General features: G+C 38.5%; 1 protein-coding gene across 7 annotated transcripts in view; it reads left to right on the top strand.

Moving 5' to 3' along the window:
• Positions 1-15,030, top strand: part of KMT2C (lysine methyltransferase 2C) — a 189,118-nt gene that overhangs the window by 141,139 nt on the left and 32,949 nt on the right. For 6 of the 7 annotated variants that reach the window (XM_030963992.1, XM_030964025.1, XM_030964040.1 and 3 more), the window contains 10 exons: positions 1,574-1,760; positions 6,996-7,100; positions 7,449-7,496; positions 8,634-8,771; positions 8,958-8,990; positions 9,073-9,192; positions 11,249-11,387; positions 11,641-11,855; positions 11,969-12,042; positions 14,605-14,787. In XM_030963992.1, coding sequence (XP_030819852.1) covers positions 1,574-1,760; positions 6,996-7,100; positions 7,449-7,496; positions 8,634-8,771; positions 8,958-8,990; positions 9,073-9,192; positions 11,249-11,387; positions 11,641-11,855; positions 11,969-12,042; positions 14,605-14,787 — 1,242 coding nt within the window. The remainder of the gene's footprint in view (positions 1-1,573; positions 1,761-6,995; positions 7,101-7,448; positions 7,497-8,633; positions 8,772-8,957; positions 8,991-9,072; positions 9,193-11,248; positions 11,388-11,640; positions 11,856-11,968; positions 12,043-14,604; positions 14,788-15,030) is intronic. The other variant, XM_030964008.1, reaches the window with a different exon arrangement.

The raw sequence follows: 15,030 nt of genomic DNA, 5'->3' as shown, positions 1-15,030 counted from the left end.
TACTCTTCATGTGTTGTTTCATAGTTCATTTAAACTAATGATGTTTATTTTCTGATTCCAAAATGATGATTTAAATGAAATGGGTTTTCTGTAAAGAAAATGCATGAGCTTGTACAGGAAACTATATATTATGTTAAATCTCCAGGATTCTGGGGAATCCTTCTCAATGTATTTGGATCTCTCCTTGTTCTGAGAGATCAGATGATTTAGAAAAATCATTCTTTTGCTCTCTGAACTGCCACATGATGTTTCCACATTCAGCCCTATAGGATGTCCTAGCCTGATCAGGCCACTTCCTCAGCTTCTCATTTAGCTTTTTGAGGATTATGGAACATGATTTGTTAAAGGAAACTTGTTCCCTACAGTTTTATGGATTTATATGCCCTGCATCTCCCTACCACAATAATGTCTGCTCTTCCCTTCCTTTGATTTCATGATGTTCCTAGCAGGTAAGAGGCAGCAGTTGTGGATAATAACCAGGATACTAATGGTGATTGAGCAAATTTCCTTCCATTAATCAGGTTACAAACTGGCTGGTTTATTTATATATAGATATATATATATATGTAACTCACTTGCTTGGCTTGTTCTTCTTCTCAGCCACCTTCTTCATGGTGAAGGGAACTTGCCAAAGTTTCAACTTGCATTGTCTTGTAGCTGTCCACCAGACTTCATGGCATGAACTATATTGGGATTGAAAGCAAAAAATTAACAGAGAAGCAGAACATTTTGTCTTTAAAATATAGTATTTCATAAGTGGGGAAATGACTTGGAAAGAAAGTACTTAAACAATATTTCCTTTGGACTAATAAGAATAAATATTTTTAATGCATGTTTTACTCCTTTAAAACATAAAATATTTCTTTGATTCTTTGTCGGTATTACAATAATTGCTACTGAAAAATCTGTATTTAGATTTATTTTTAGAACTGTATCCTAAATCAAGATTTTACAGACAACATGGGAACATGTCCCAACGTGTTATATAATGAATAAAGGTTGGCAAATTACTGAGTATTCAGGCTTAGGTGAGTGATAGCTGTTACATAATATTTTAAAAGCCACTTTTATAATGTAAGTTCGACATCTTCAAGTGTTTTGTTATTGCAGTTAGACATGAGGATGATTTTGTGAAATACAGTGTTTGGTGATTCTCAAAATGGAACTAAGGTTCTACGTCAAGTTGCTCAGTAATGTGCCCCTTCTTCAGCTCTCCTTTTTGTGCAAGGAGAAATATTTTCAATAAGAAACAAATTGTGATAGATAATAACATTGTATTGGTACACTGTCTGTGCTACATATGTGTAAGAAGACCAAGTTTTTCTGTATAGTCTTAAGGCATGAATTTAATCCTAAAACTTTGGCAATGTAGATTCCTCAGGTAAGTTGTAGCCACTGTAGCACTCCTCATAGCCTGGAAGAGATATTGCCATACTGGAATGTTTGTGAGACTGAGACTGTGCTTTTATATTCTTAGTAATCCTTGGCTTTTAATTTTAACTTTGTCATTTACTCAGATTTTTCAGTCAATACAGTGTTCTTCCTACATTAGATCATTTTGTCTTCTTTGCAGGAAGCTTTTTTTGGAAAAGACTTACTGGATACCAGTAGACAGAACAAGATGAGCCTGGATAATTTACCTGAAGAGTCACTTCCACTTTCATGTAAAACAAATTTGGCCACCAGTTTCCTGGATCCTTCGTCTGACCCCCTTCTTAGCTCCACCTCCACTCCAGCTCAGGCAAAACTGGGACCTCAAGGTATATAAACCTGAACTTAGTGATAATTCAGTAGTTTGATTTTATTGTGATGACTGGGGCTTTTCCATTCTATTTTCTTCTTTCCTCCCACAGTTTAGCTGCTGTATTTTGCAGCATTCTATATATGAACTGTCCTTGGGAGGTTAACTAACACTGATATTTAGTGATATTCTTCTCAAGGGCTCCAGCTGTTTTAGAAAGAGCAGTGGATGACACAACAATTGGCACTTAAAGCAAATCTGCAACATCTTGACTATAATATCCATGGCTATAAAATCCATGAAAATCAGCTCTGTGTAGGAAAAAGCATACAGTTCATTATAGAAGAAAACATAGATACTCTCATTAAAAGATATTTTTAGCAGTTTAGTGAATACTAGTTGGATGAATATCATCCAACTATTCTTTACTGTTTTAGATTATTTTAGGTTGCCAGTCTCCTTGGAATTTTTGTTTCACCATGTCCTTTCTGAACATGAGCGCCCTTTCCAGGTACAGTTTGTAGCCCCTAGGCAGTCTTCTGCTTCTGCCATTGCAGAACCTTACTGAAGGTTCTGCTGAGAGTTTTGCAAATAGCCAGAGGGTTGTAAAGTGCTGCTGAAAGAGCAGCCTCACACAAAAGAGCAATTAAAACCTTACTGTCTACTTCAAATTCTTTTTTCTCTGTCTTGTAGTAAGTATATGCTGTAAGCTAGAGGTGTCTTTATTTTAAGAAACTGCTAGTTTTTCTTTTGTGTATTAATTAATTTATGGCTTGTGTTTCAGCTGATCCCCAAAGTTTTTCCATCCATAACTGTTTGCACACACTATCACAGAGAGTCATTCGAAGAAAGGTCACCTATTTGTGATTGTTACTCAGTGAAAATCTGCTAAATGAAAAGCAAAAGGCTGCATTGTAATTAAACATTGATTCTTCTACAGTTGAAGTTGTGAGTAATAGAGAATGCAAAAAAGTAACTTCCCTTAAGGTGAAGCTGCTGCAAATGAAGTGTTGCATGGTCTGTATTTCCTTAGTTCCAGCACTACAAGAAGATAAGCTCACTGTGACTTTTTTCACCCTGGCTTTCTTTTGAAGCCAGAGAAGTTCAACTTCAGAGGCCTTTGCTGGCCTATCCAACTGCAAGCTTGAAGTCACTAATGTGTTCATGTGCTGTGGTAGTACAGGGGTTTAGAAATTCCTGAAGTTGATGTTAATTTAATGGTCTATTCTTCCAAAGTCTGAAAGTTCTTCATAAAAAAGCAGAGTTGTAAATCTTTGTGGTTTCATCTTCTTTTTATTCAGAAATAAATAATAAAGAGGTGGCTATTAATAAATAAATCAGTAGCAATGGCTTCAGTGGATAACCTGCTGTCCTTCCCATTTGACATGTGAGACACTCAAAGGCTTTCTGGCCATAGGAATGTTCTCAACTCAATTGTCTTTCTCAGTTCTCTTGCAACCCTTCACATTTCCAGCCAGAATTGTGTCCGTCTGGAGCTGTTGGTGTAGTTGGGGCACCAGTGGGTGAAGTCACCTGCCAGTATTGATCAGTTCCAGTGCAGTTGGGAACTCTTTGCCTGTGACTTTCAGGGACACAGTTATTTCCACAGTAGCATCCCCCTGTGTGAGAGGTTCACTGGCATAATTGCTGAATTCCCTTCTGGCTGGAGCTGCAGATGAGAACAATGTCCCAGGGCACTGTGGTGTTTTCATCATTTCCATACAGACCTGGCTGTGGAGCAGGAACAACATGAACTGTTTGTTCCCTGCACTGAGGGGGCTGCAGGACTGTGTTGTCACCAGCGGTGATGTTTTCCTACACTGCCACTTTCCACAAGGATTGCTGACTTCTCTGAGAGTCCTCCCTTAATTGCACGTCTTTTCCACAAGGAAAATGTTCTTCTCTTGGAAACCCCACTTGTATAATCCCAGGATGAAGGGTTGGATTTGTTTGTTCATCTTCCAGTGAGCTCTTAAGCATCTAAAGAAGTGACCCTGCTCTGCTTTCCAGCAGGTACCCAGCACTGCTGGGGAGGGCAGTGATGTTCAGGCTGCTCCTGAGCTGACAGTGAATTTCAGGGATGTGTTCTGGCATTTATTTGTTCTCACACTTTAGTTAAGAGTAGCTGGACCTTTCTCTAGCCAGGATTGCAGTGGTGATGGGGATTGGCAGAGCTGGGCAGAAGAGGGGTTTGGGAGTCCTTTGTTTACTGTTAATTTCTAGAAACTGTGGCTGAAGTGAGCTTTAGGCTCCCAGCCCTGCTTTTTGTCTGACACAGAGATTGCTGGTTTTATTTTCTGTTAGAAAACTCACCTTTTCTATGTTTTTATAACATGTTGCACTCTGTGCACTCTGTTCTGCGTGGCACCAACCCTTAAATCACTTCCAAGTGCTGGAACAGGGTGCAAAGGTTTGCTCACAAGTTCATGGGGGAAGCTGAAGGTGTTGCTTTAGATCTGTTGCATTCTGAGGACTGTCTGCCTCTCTCTTGAGTTTCCTGACCTGTGTGTCCCTGATGAAAAAGAAGCCACTTGGTGAGGTGTGTGCTGTGAAGGCTCTGATAATGTGACCTTTCCTCCTTAAATTCAGTGTATTTTTTCTGGAAGTACTGAAAAAGTCATTTGTTCAAGTGAGGTCTCCAGAGAATGCTAAAGGAATTATTCCTAGACAAAAGGAGAGGAGTTGTCTGAGTCCCTGTAACTGATTCAGGTGCTGCTGGAACATTTTATGACTAGAAATGTTACTGTGTGGTTAAACATCTTGGGATGGCTGCAGCCTTGGGAGAGGCATCTTTATGATTTTAGAACTTCATAAATAAATAAATAAATATCTGTATTTGAGGGATCAGGCTCACAAGATAGCATTAGAACTGTACTGTCTTAGAGATCCAGCATTACAAGCAAATTATTTTTCTTTTTGCTTTGTCTTGGCTTTCATCTTCATTCTGAAAAGAGTCAAATTAATGAGCAGTATTGAGCTGTTTGTTTGGCAGCAGATGTCAACCAGCTATTGATTGTGATCTGAAGCAGCTGACTCAAGTGATTTCGTTGTTCCCAAGATAATATTTAACACACATGGAATTAAAACAAGGAAAAAATAGAAGAAAAAAACTAAAAACATGCTTCAGATTAGATGTCTTGTGTGAGTTTTATGGATTATAGACTCTATCCCTCTGCTGTCACCAACACTCAAGTCTTTTTATAGACTTAACAAACTCCATTTTGAAAGCAGGATGGTTTTTCCAGCTTATCTCATCTGAAAGCCACTGTGGAATCTAATTCCCTTCATTCCTTGCGGAATCCTAATTTTCCTTCAATTAGAGACCCTCAAATTTGAAGCCTGGATTTATTTATGGCCAATTTGTAGCTACAGGTGGTAAACTTTGTATCTTTAAATGTTAGATCTTTTCACCTGAGCTCCTCCCAGCTACTTACACTATATAGTTATATTCACACTAGAAGTTGAATCGCTTGGGCTGTGGAGAAAAGCACCATAACATAAAATACTAGAGAAGAATGAAAGGTTGCCAGTACAGTCCCAAATGCTTCCTTCATGATTTTTTTTCTCCCTGATACTTAGCTGCCTTCAAGGTAAGTTCAGGAAAATTAAAGAAGGGCTAAGATAAATCCATCAGCCAGCTGAAGTCATCACATCACCTTGTGGTGCCTGGTTAGAGTTACTTGCATAATTAGACCAAATTGTCAGAAGGAGAACAAGTATCTGAAAAAAAAACCCAAACAAACTAAAAACCCCCCCAAAAAAAGAACCCACCAAATACCAACAACTAGGTTGTGTTGAGAGATCTACATTTTACAGTACTTTTTATCAGGTACACAAATAACTATGCCTGCAAAGTGGTGTGGTTTTGAGGCACTGGTAGATAGTTTTGCTGGTATCAGTAGGAGCTGAATTTTGTTTGTACATTTAAATGGACTGGTCTGCGCTGGGTTATTAATCCACCTTGTTGAGTGGCAAATATAAACCCTGATTTAATTAGGGTGGTTTTATCTTGTCAGCATTGCAAAGGGTAAAAGTGAAGAATAAAAGCAGTAAAATGAGGAAAAACAATTTTTGTTTTGACTTGGTAATGGAAGAAGGGTAAAGGGTTGTCTCTGAAAATCAGCAGAAGGCACTTGTAATTCATTGTTAAACTTAGCAGCTTGGCAAATAACCTCATGATAGAAGTAAATCCTTGGCACCAGGCTCTGAATTAAGCTGTATTTTTTCCTGGGGTAGTTGGATTGTGACAATGGGAAATACATCTGTGTTTGTCTGAAATGTGTGTGCTCTTTGGCTTTCTTGTCTCTCTTCAACCTGGCCATATATTTGTTTTCCACATTATGTATTTTATGATTTGTATTAATCCTTTTTTTTCTGTTAAATTTATATTTGCCATCTCATCGTGTTTTATTGGTCTGGCAGTTATTGCTCATGTAGTCATGACAGTCTGCAGTTTTACTGAAAAATATTTTTCTCAACTTTTATTTGTCAAACATTTTTTGCGGATGTTGCACATCTGGAACAGTCCAAAGCAACTAGTTAATAAAACCAGATGGGCCATTTGGAGTAATTACTCTCTAGTGAATTGGAGGTCAAGAAGATAATAGTATCCAAAATTTATTATTTAATATTAAAGAATTTATTGCTAGACCAGGCCAGTTTTTCCTAGATGGCAAAGAAACATGACATTTCTGTCTCGGGATGTTACCACTCCATCAGGTTTTCTTCTGATCTTAAAAGTATCATCTTCAATTTCTATTTATTTACTCTTGCTTCTTACTCTAGATTTCACTTCCCTATCAGGCTGCAGTAACCAGTTGCTTCTGTATTAAGAAAGAGAGTGGTGGTAAAAGAAGTAACTGATTACCTTATGAAAAAACCCACTCCTTGTACATTTATTGTGAGCTGTCCTATATAAAACCCATTTGTTGACTTAAACATTCATGGGCCTTTGTGTCTCAGAGGTTGCAAGTTCAGAGTAGATTTTGGGGTTATTTTTCCCCTGGAATCATCCAGTCTTTGTTTCACATGATGTGACCACATTATCACTTCTAAAAAGGCTAAACAATGTAAGCACATGCAGGTGGCTCAGTCCTGGCAGGGAGGGGCTGCTGCTCAGCACAGTCTGACCCCAGGGACCTGGGCAGTTTGACAGCAGAGGAGACCCTTAGAGCCCGTCTGTGTTTGGGGCTGCAGCTCAAGAACATCACCAGAGATACAGAAATATTGATTTTGTTCTTTGCATCTTCTACAGGCAGCACCGACGATCCTTTAGCTGATCTTTCTGAGGTCTTAAACACTGATGATGATATTCTTGGAATACTTTCTGATGATTTGGTAAAGTCTGGAGATCATTCAGGTATGTAAGTCCATAGGGTCTCTCCCTATTGTTTCCTTTTTTTCCCTCTTTGTTATAGATGTATTTGTTGTACTGTATCTGTAGGTTCTGCTCTAGGTCATTTCAGACACAATTTTCGTATCTTAAGAGTACCTTGGTTTGGAATGATTTTGATTTATTCTACCAAAAAAATGCCCAAACTTGTCAACATTTTTACTTGGCTCTTTGCTTTGCTGCTTAGGAGAGGATAAAATGTAGCTGCCGTTGTCTCTCATACCTGCGTAGCTTTTTTCAGCATGCAGCTTTTTCTTTACTTTTTTTTTGTTTTCGTGTTGTAATCATCCATTTTATCTGGTTTGGGTCCTGTAGGTCTTGATTTATGCACTTTCCAGGTTGAGAACTCACCCTCCCCATTTGGTAAGAATCTAAACAATGGATGATCCATGGTTAGCAGTAGCCCTCTTTTTCTAGTGGTTTTAGCTGAAAGAACTGCATGTGTAGAAATTGCTTCTCCTTTACTGTGTCACTAATTCATGTTTCATTTTCCACTCTTTGGTGTTTGAGTCTAACACGACCTCTAAACTCTGCACTCTGCCTTTAAGAGTCCTGTGTCAAGTTTTGCTTATAGCTTTTGAAAACCTTCCTTAGTTTTTTGTGTTTCATCATACAAACCCATGCATTTTCTTGCTGCCACTGTAAATATTACTACCTGTAGTAGTGTGTAGTTTTTTATCATAATGGTATATTTTGTAAATGAAAAGCATTTTTATCAATGTGAGTATATGAAAGCATGATTAAAGCAGTCAGTACCTTTTTGTTTTCACTGGATAATGGTTCATCACTTTATGTTAAAGACAGGTTGACAATAAGTAGAATGGCATGTTTCGTTATTTTAAATTTGGGGTTATTTGGTAATTATTACAGAAATATATTTTAAATACTAAAGGACATAATTATTTTTTCCCAAGTCTTTCCCATTTGAGAGATTATTGACTTGAGGGATGTTAAGAAATTTATGTAGTGAGTTCTGTTTTCTTAGTGCCAACAAATTGCTTTGATGTAACCCATAATAGTTAGGATTTGGTTTTGGAAGTGAAACTTCTCTAACTTGTTTTACATTGGTTACACCGCATCAGCATTTCAGTAAATATTTTGTGGAATATTTGAAGTGAACCTTAAGGTACATGAGGATGAGCCATGTTTACTGCTGGCGTGATTCTTTTCAAACAGTGAAAAAGAGTTCAAGTGGAACTATATTCTGAAAACTATACATTTGAAACCATGCTGAACCTAAACTCAGTAGTCTTAGTTCCTGTTCTTCCAGTTGCATTATATTCAATGAACATTCCTCAAACAATCTAATAAACTGGAGGTAAAGAGTTGGAAGATTTTTTTACCTTTTCTGATCAGTGTTTTGTTTTGCCTTACCTTTCAAATATTAGAAACTCCTGGTTTCAGCTGAATTGTAAGGGAAGGAAACAGGGTTTATGCTCTTTATTCAATACTAATAAAATTTGCAATTCATGTCTAATTTAATATTCTTTCTTCCTCCAGCTGGATTGGATATTGGCCCCATCTCTGATGATCCTTCTTCCCTGCCCCAGCCGAATGTCACCCAGAGCTCACGGTCACTGAGTGAAGAGCAGTTAGATGAAATCCTCAGTCCAGAGCTAGACAAAATGGTCACAGATGGTAATTTTTTTTTGGTCCTTAATCTTGGTCTTCTACAGAACTTAGGTCGAAATCATATTGTCTTTTTTCTTTTCCCCAAATGACACATCTCTGTATTGTAACAGACCTATTTGGACTTGGTTGCACAATTACTTTCATTGCTTGCTCTGATGATTACTTACCCTGTGTTGCCTTTGCTTTGTCCAGGTGCTATTCTTGGCAAACTGTACAAAATCCCAGGTATGTGTTGTGATCCTCCTTGTCTTTTATGGAACACAGTTCACAAGCAATGCCAGCAACTCATACAGAGTGTTTTTTGCAGAGCTGGGAGGGAAGGATGTTGAAGATTTGTTCACAGCTGTGTTGAGTCCAGCAGCCCCACAGCCAGCTCCTCTGCCACAGCCTCCTCCCCCACCACAGCTCATGTCTTTGCACAGCCAAGGTATGTTCTTCTGGTGCTTCTGTGGGCAGCAGCCTGGCCAGGAGAGTAGCGCAGATTTTAAATGCTGATATGGAAGTAGGTTTCATCTTACACTGTGTAAAATTGTGGAATCTGCCATTGTTAATTTGTGAAATATTATTCTAAACCTGTTCTGAAGGGAGTATGTGATTAACATCCATGTAAATGTTGCTAATAGAAAAGGACAGTTATTTGAGGTTTTTCTGACATATTGGTGCTTTTACTTTAGCTGACACTTAGATGGTTTGGAAATTAGTCTGTGATAAAGTATGTGTTCTCTTCTGACTTCACTCTTTAATTACTTTTGAGTACCTCCTCAAGGGTAAGGCAAGAGTCTGTGTAGTACTGATTTATTGAGTCTTGGTATCTGTAAGAATGCAGTTTCATGTATTAGCTAGTCCTAATAGAAAGGAGGCTAAACAAATTTAAAATTTATCTTGGAAATTATACTTTATTTTTCTTCATTCCTACTAGAATTACCTTGAGTTAGATACAGCATCTTGCTCTTGTATTGAAGGCAAGAGGCAGATTGATTTTTTTATTGTTATCAGTCGAGCTGGTTTTTTTAAGCAGTATGTGGGAATATAATTGAATGTGCTCCTTTTCTCTTCAGATATCCCCTCTAGGGGATTTTCCATGAGCTCATGTGAAGAGTGTCCACTCTTTGATACTGGTGCTATAGGAAGGACTATGCAAATTGATTTGACCAGTGAATTAATCATAAGAAAACTGTTTTGTTTCCTAGTTGGATCAGTTTTCATAAAAACAAAATACTTCAAAACCTCATAGAGTGTTTTAAGTAAATAATGAGTTGATTTAAAGCAATATATAATATAGATACCATCGCCTGTTTCCCAGTTACTTGAGTACTTTGTGGATAGCTCCAGCACATGAGCTCTGTAAGATTGTTCAGCTCCTCCCTGAAGGAACTGCCATGATAACAAAGTTTTGGATTTACAGTTTGGTTCTGCTCCAGTGGAATGATCCACAGATAAATGCTTCAGTAGTGGTGCAGCTTGGATCAAGTTTCAGCAATTTCAGAAAAAATTATTGCTCTCTTCTCATGGACATGTGAGCACGCTGTGCAGACCGGAGCCCTGACTCCGTCCTGTTTGTTTGCCCGGTCTTCACAGTTAGTTACTGTGTTTAGCAGAACAGTAACAGTCTCTTAGATTTTGTGTTACAACTGTAGTTGCTGCACAGCTTACATAACCTTTAGATCAGAAACAGTCTCCTAAAATGGGAGAATGATACAGTGTCATCCTGCAGATACATCTGATTCCTGAGCTGCTTCTGTGCTTTTAAGGAAATGCTGGGGCAACAGTTATAATCTCACTTAAGTGATGGGATCCAAAGGCCAGAGTTAATTCTGTGTAGCAACATCTGCAAATACCATCTGCTGGAATGAATCTGCCTGTGCCGCATTTGTAATACTGTAATCAAATAAATAACATTTTCTGCCTTCTTACTGCTAGACTGGACATTTAATTAGAAAATGTTAATGCTCATTTGAGTAGAGTTATCTGTTTCATTGGTTACAAATTAGGGAGTTAGGAGATAATGAGGCTTACTTTGGTCCAGTGCTCAGGAGTCTCAGAAGAGGAGATGTTTAATTCAGGTGGCTAATGATCATCCTGCAAGGACTGAAAACTACCTTCTCCATGGCTTACTGCTTGGATCTGGGTCTAACAAACATGAAAAACAAGAGATTTTAAGTTTATTACCTCAATATAAAGTGCAGTACCATGGCATGGGCTACAGCAAAAGTTTTGGGAATCCGTTTTTGAAAAAAAAAAATGCATTTTAGACAAGAAAAAAAAAGTGTGCAGGGATGTAATAGAGTAGAAAAGGATCCTTTAAGCTTACAGGGAAGGATTTTAAACTGATTTAAAATCTTTTCCAAAAAAGTAAGGTCAGCACTGTAAAATTTTCAAGTAATTAGTTTTTAGAGGAGACAAAACTTGAAAGGTTCCACCTCTGCCTTAGAAGCAGTCACCCTTGAAAACTTAAATGAGTGACTTAATCTGCTTCTTTCCAGGAGAGAATGCATTTCCAAGAGTGCCCCTCATGAATGGTCTGATTGGCCCCAACCCTCATCTCCCTCACACGGCTCTGGCTGCTGGAGGTGGCCTGGGCACCTTCTCTCCCATTACACAGCAGCCATACACTGATGCCAGGTAAGTCCAGATGGAGAATAAAAGATATTTGGTGTATGTAGCATTAAAAAAAAAAATCTAAGTAACAAAAACACCTGAAGGGTGTTGTTGGTTACTGATAATGTGATATTATTAGTTCTTGACAGCCACCACAAAACCTTGTGTATTCTTGCAGTGTGTTCACTGCTGAAAGAGCAAACAGAATGAGTACTTTGCTAATTGAGGGTTGGTTTGGTTTGTTGTTTTTATACAAACCCCTTTTCTGATCTGTCAGGGATAAGAATCCAACCTTCAATCCAGTGGTGAGTGATCCCAACAGCTCATGGGCACCAGCTGCTCCACCTCTGGAGGGTGAAGGTGATACCATGTCCAATGCTCAGAGAAGCACCCTGAAGTGGGAGAAAGAAGAAGCTTTGGGTGAAATGGCAACTGTAGCACCTGTTCTTTATACAAATATCAACTTCCCTAACCTGAAGGAAGAATTCCCAGGTGAGTGATTTACTGAATCAAGTTGAATATTTTGCAGCAATTGCTGCATCTTGATTTGAAAATATCTCAGACGTATCATAGCCTTGTGTATTGACACATTTTTTTGGTTGCAGACTGGGCTACAAGAGTGAAGCAAATTGCTAAGCTGTGGAGGAAAGCAAGCTCTCAAGAGAGGGCTCCCTATGTGGTAAGAACAATTCCCACCTGCATTTCCATGCTTCCAGCAAACATACGTTTCATTTATAAGGTTGTGTTGTTTTGTTCTGTTTTTAATAACTCAAGTTCAAGGTTTAGTGATAGTTCCCTTACTGCAAGAAAACCTTTTTAATTTAACTCCTAAGTCTGAATGCTTCTACCTGTATTCATTGTTTTTCAGTCTTGGCATAAACTCTGTTAGTACTGTGCAATGTAGAGACATCAGCTGAGATGAGAACATTTGTGAGTCCCTCTGTCTCTGAACTGCCTTTGATTCGTACCTCAAGTCATCTTTTCTCTGTCTCTTTCTGCACAGAATCTCACCAATTTCTTGAGAAGGATAATAACAACTGATCATGAGATTCCTCTCCCTTTCATCATCCCCTCTCTCTGGGCTATTCCTTTTTCCCTGTTAGAGCTGCTGAAGTCTTTCAGCTATTGAACTAACAATTCCAGAGGTGTCAGTGCTCACACCTCTGCTTTCCTCATTTACTTTTTCTCCTTGTGTTCTTGTTCCCTTTCTCTGCTTACTCTCTTGTATTGCTTTGTATGGAGACTCTCCTGGTATCTTCTGCTATCTATTTTTCTGGTACCGTTTTGTGGGGAGCATGAAGGACTCCATTTTTCTCTCCAAAATCATTCACCTTCTTCACATCTGAGTTAAGTGAACACACAGGTGCTTGTAGCAGCTATCTGGAGTTACATGGCCATTGTTTTCACCCTGCAGAACTTCTGCCATTCAGAGGGGGTGACCCTTACGCTTTGTTGAAGCTTCTGTTGAGGCCTGTGTGCATCCAAAGTATTATTGATTCTTTTGGACTTTCCCAACAATTGCTGGCAAATGTACTTTTCTTTAACTTGCATTCTCTCCTGGTTCTCATCTTTGTTTCTTCACAGCAGCAATTGGATGGTCATTCTCACTTTGCAGGTTTCTGTGGATTTTGCAGTTTTCAGTCTCAGAGCCTTCCCCTACCTGCTCTGTTTTCATATAGTCTCATCAGTAAACAAACTTCATTCCTCTGCATGTTGATAGCAGTACTACATCATCATCTGCTGTCCAAATTCAAAATTGCTGTGATCTCTGGCTTAAGAGGATGAATCATATCCCAAACTCATTGTGAGAAGTGGAGTTCTTGATCTTTATGAAACCCTTTCCACTTGAAAGAATAATTCTCTCGTTTTTCCTTTTTATCACTGAAGCATCATCATTATTCTGCTTTTTATTCAGTATTGCAATTTCAGCACCTTTGGACCTCTATGTCACCTTGCCCATGCTGTAGTTAATCTTGGTGATTCCTTCTTTGTGGTATTTATAAGATAATACCCACTTACATGGGTGGCATTTACTACTTAACAGTTACTTCTATTACTGATTGCTTTATTTTTCATTGTTCTTAAAAAATACAGTTGTATCTTTATGATGGGTATCCAAAAGTCAGCAGCAAAAATTACTTCCCTTATGTACAGGAGGAGAGGGCATGCTCCTGCACACCAGTATTTCCACAGCAAGATGTGGTTAATTCCTCTCAGAACAGTCCTTGTGCTTCTGCCATGCAGCTCCTGCTGGTGTTCCTGGCATTGTGCACACAAGAAGCTGCTGTGGTGCCTCTCCTGAGGGACTTACACTCTGAGATGTTGAGTGAAGGCTGAAATGAAATTCAGAGGAGTACTAGTAAATTTTCACTGTTGCTTTTCACTTTACTTAGCATGCACAATCCCATCACTTACAGGGAAAAAATACAGTGATTTTTCTACTGCTGTGACATCAGTGCTCTCATCCATGTCACTGTTTCATTGTTGGGGGGAAGTATTAAAGCCTTTTCCTCTAGGCAACCCCTACTTGACAGCTGCAGATAAATTTGTGAAAAAGAGGATGTGAGGGTTTGGTTCAGAAAAGAAATCACATCCTAGATTGGTGGTAAAACAGGCTCTTTGAAACTTCCATTAGATACTTTAAAGTGTCACTATGGCTGTAAAATGCCTCATTGAAGAGGAATTGCTGTGTCTCCATACAGTTTTTCCTGATCCATAAGCCCATATCCTATGTTTATACTGTTAACTGTTAACAGACTCAGATCTTTAGAGGTCATTTAATGGACTAGACTGTATTTTTCTTGTCATTGAAGTTCTCCACATTAGTGGCCTTTATTGATCCAAACATCATCTGCTGTGCTCAGCCTTCATGTTGTAAGACCACACCAATATGTGATTTGAAAGGTAAACTGGTGCTATTAACGATTTCTTGGCACAGCACGGTGCCTGCAACAGACACCCTCCTGTATAGAAAAGCTTTGCTAATAGGTTTACTAATTTACTAATTGCTAGTAACCTCTTAGTTCCTTCCATATCTGCTAAACACAGAATTTCCATAGAAGTGTGAAATTTTTCTCTTTGGAATTCTTTCTGAAGTGCATAATGTCATTTCCACGAGGATGTGTGTGATTAAAACAGGCTGTAGAAATAATTTGGTGATAGATTTTGTAGGAATAACAGATGCAGTGTGCACACTTAGTAGAAGAAAATAAGTCTAACTGCATCTTTTCTCTTTTTCCAGCAAAAAGCCAGAGATAATAGAGCTGCTTTGCGCATCAATAAAGTACAGATGTCAAATGACTCCATGAAAAGGCAGCAGCAACAGGATAGCATTGATCCCAGCTCCCGCATCGACTCTGACCTCTTTAAAGATCCATTAAAACAGAGGGAATCAGAACATGAGCAGGAATGGAAATTCAGACAGGTGTGTAGCATTTAAGGTGTTTTGTTATTTTCTCCCTGCTTTTTATTGCATTGTAGGAATCTGTTGTAATAAAATCAATTTGAATCTTTCTTTGTAGAAGAGTATACAGTCAGCCATTCTGCTTGGGAAGAAAATAGATGTTACCAGGAGATAAACTGTTTGTAAAAAACCTTTTCTTTTCTTTAAATTTTGACTCTTAAATCCTGTGTATTATAGAAACAGGTTGTTCTTTCTCTGCATGGG

This window comes from Camarhynchus parvulus, chromosome 2, assembly GCF_901933205.1.
Source record: "Camarhynchus parvulus chromosome 2, STF_HiC, whole genome shotgun sequence".
In the NCBI taxonomy this organism is placed as follows: domain Eukaryota; kingdom Metazoa; phylum Chordata; class Aves; order Passeriformes; family Thraupidae; genus Camarhynchus; species Camarhynchus parvulus.
This window is presented reverse-complemented; position numbering and strand designations above follow the sequence as displayed.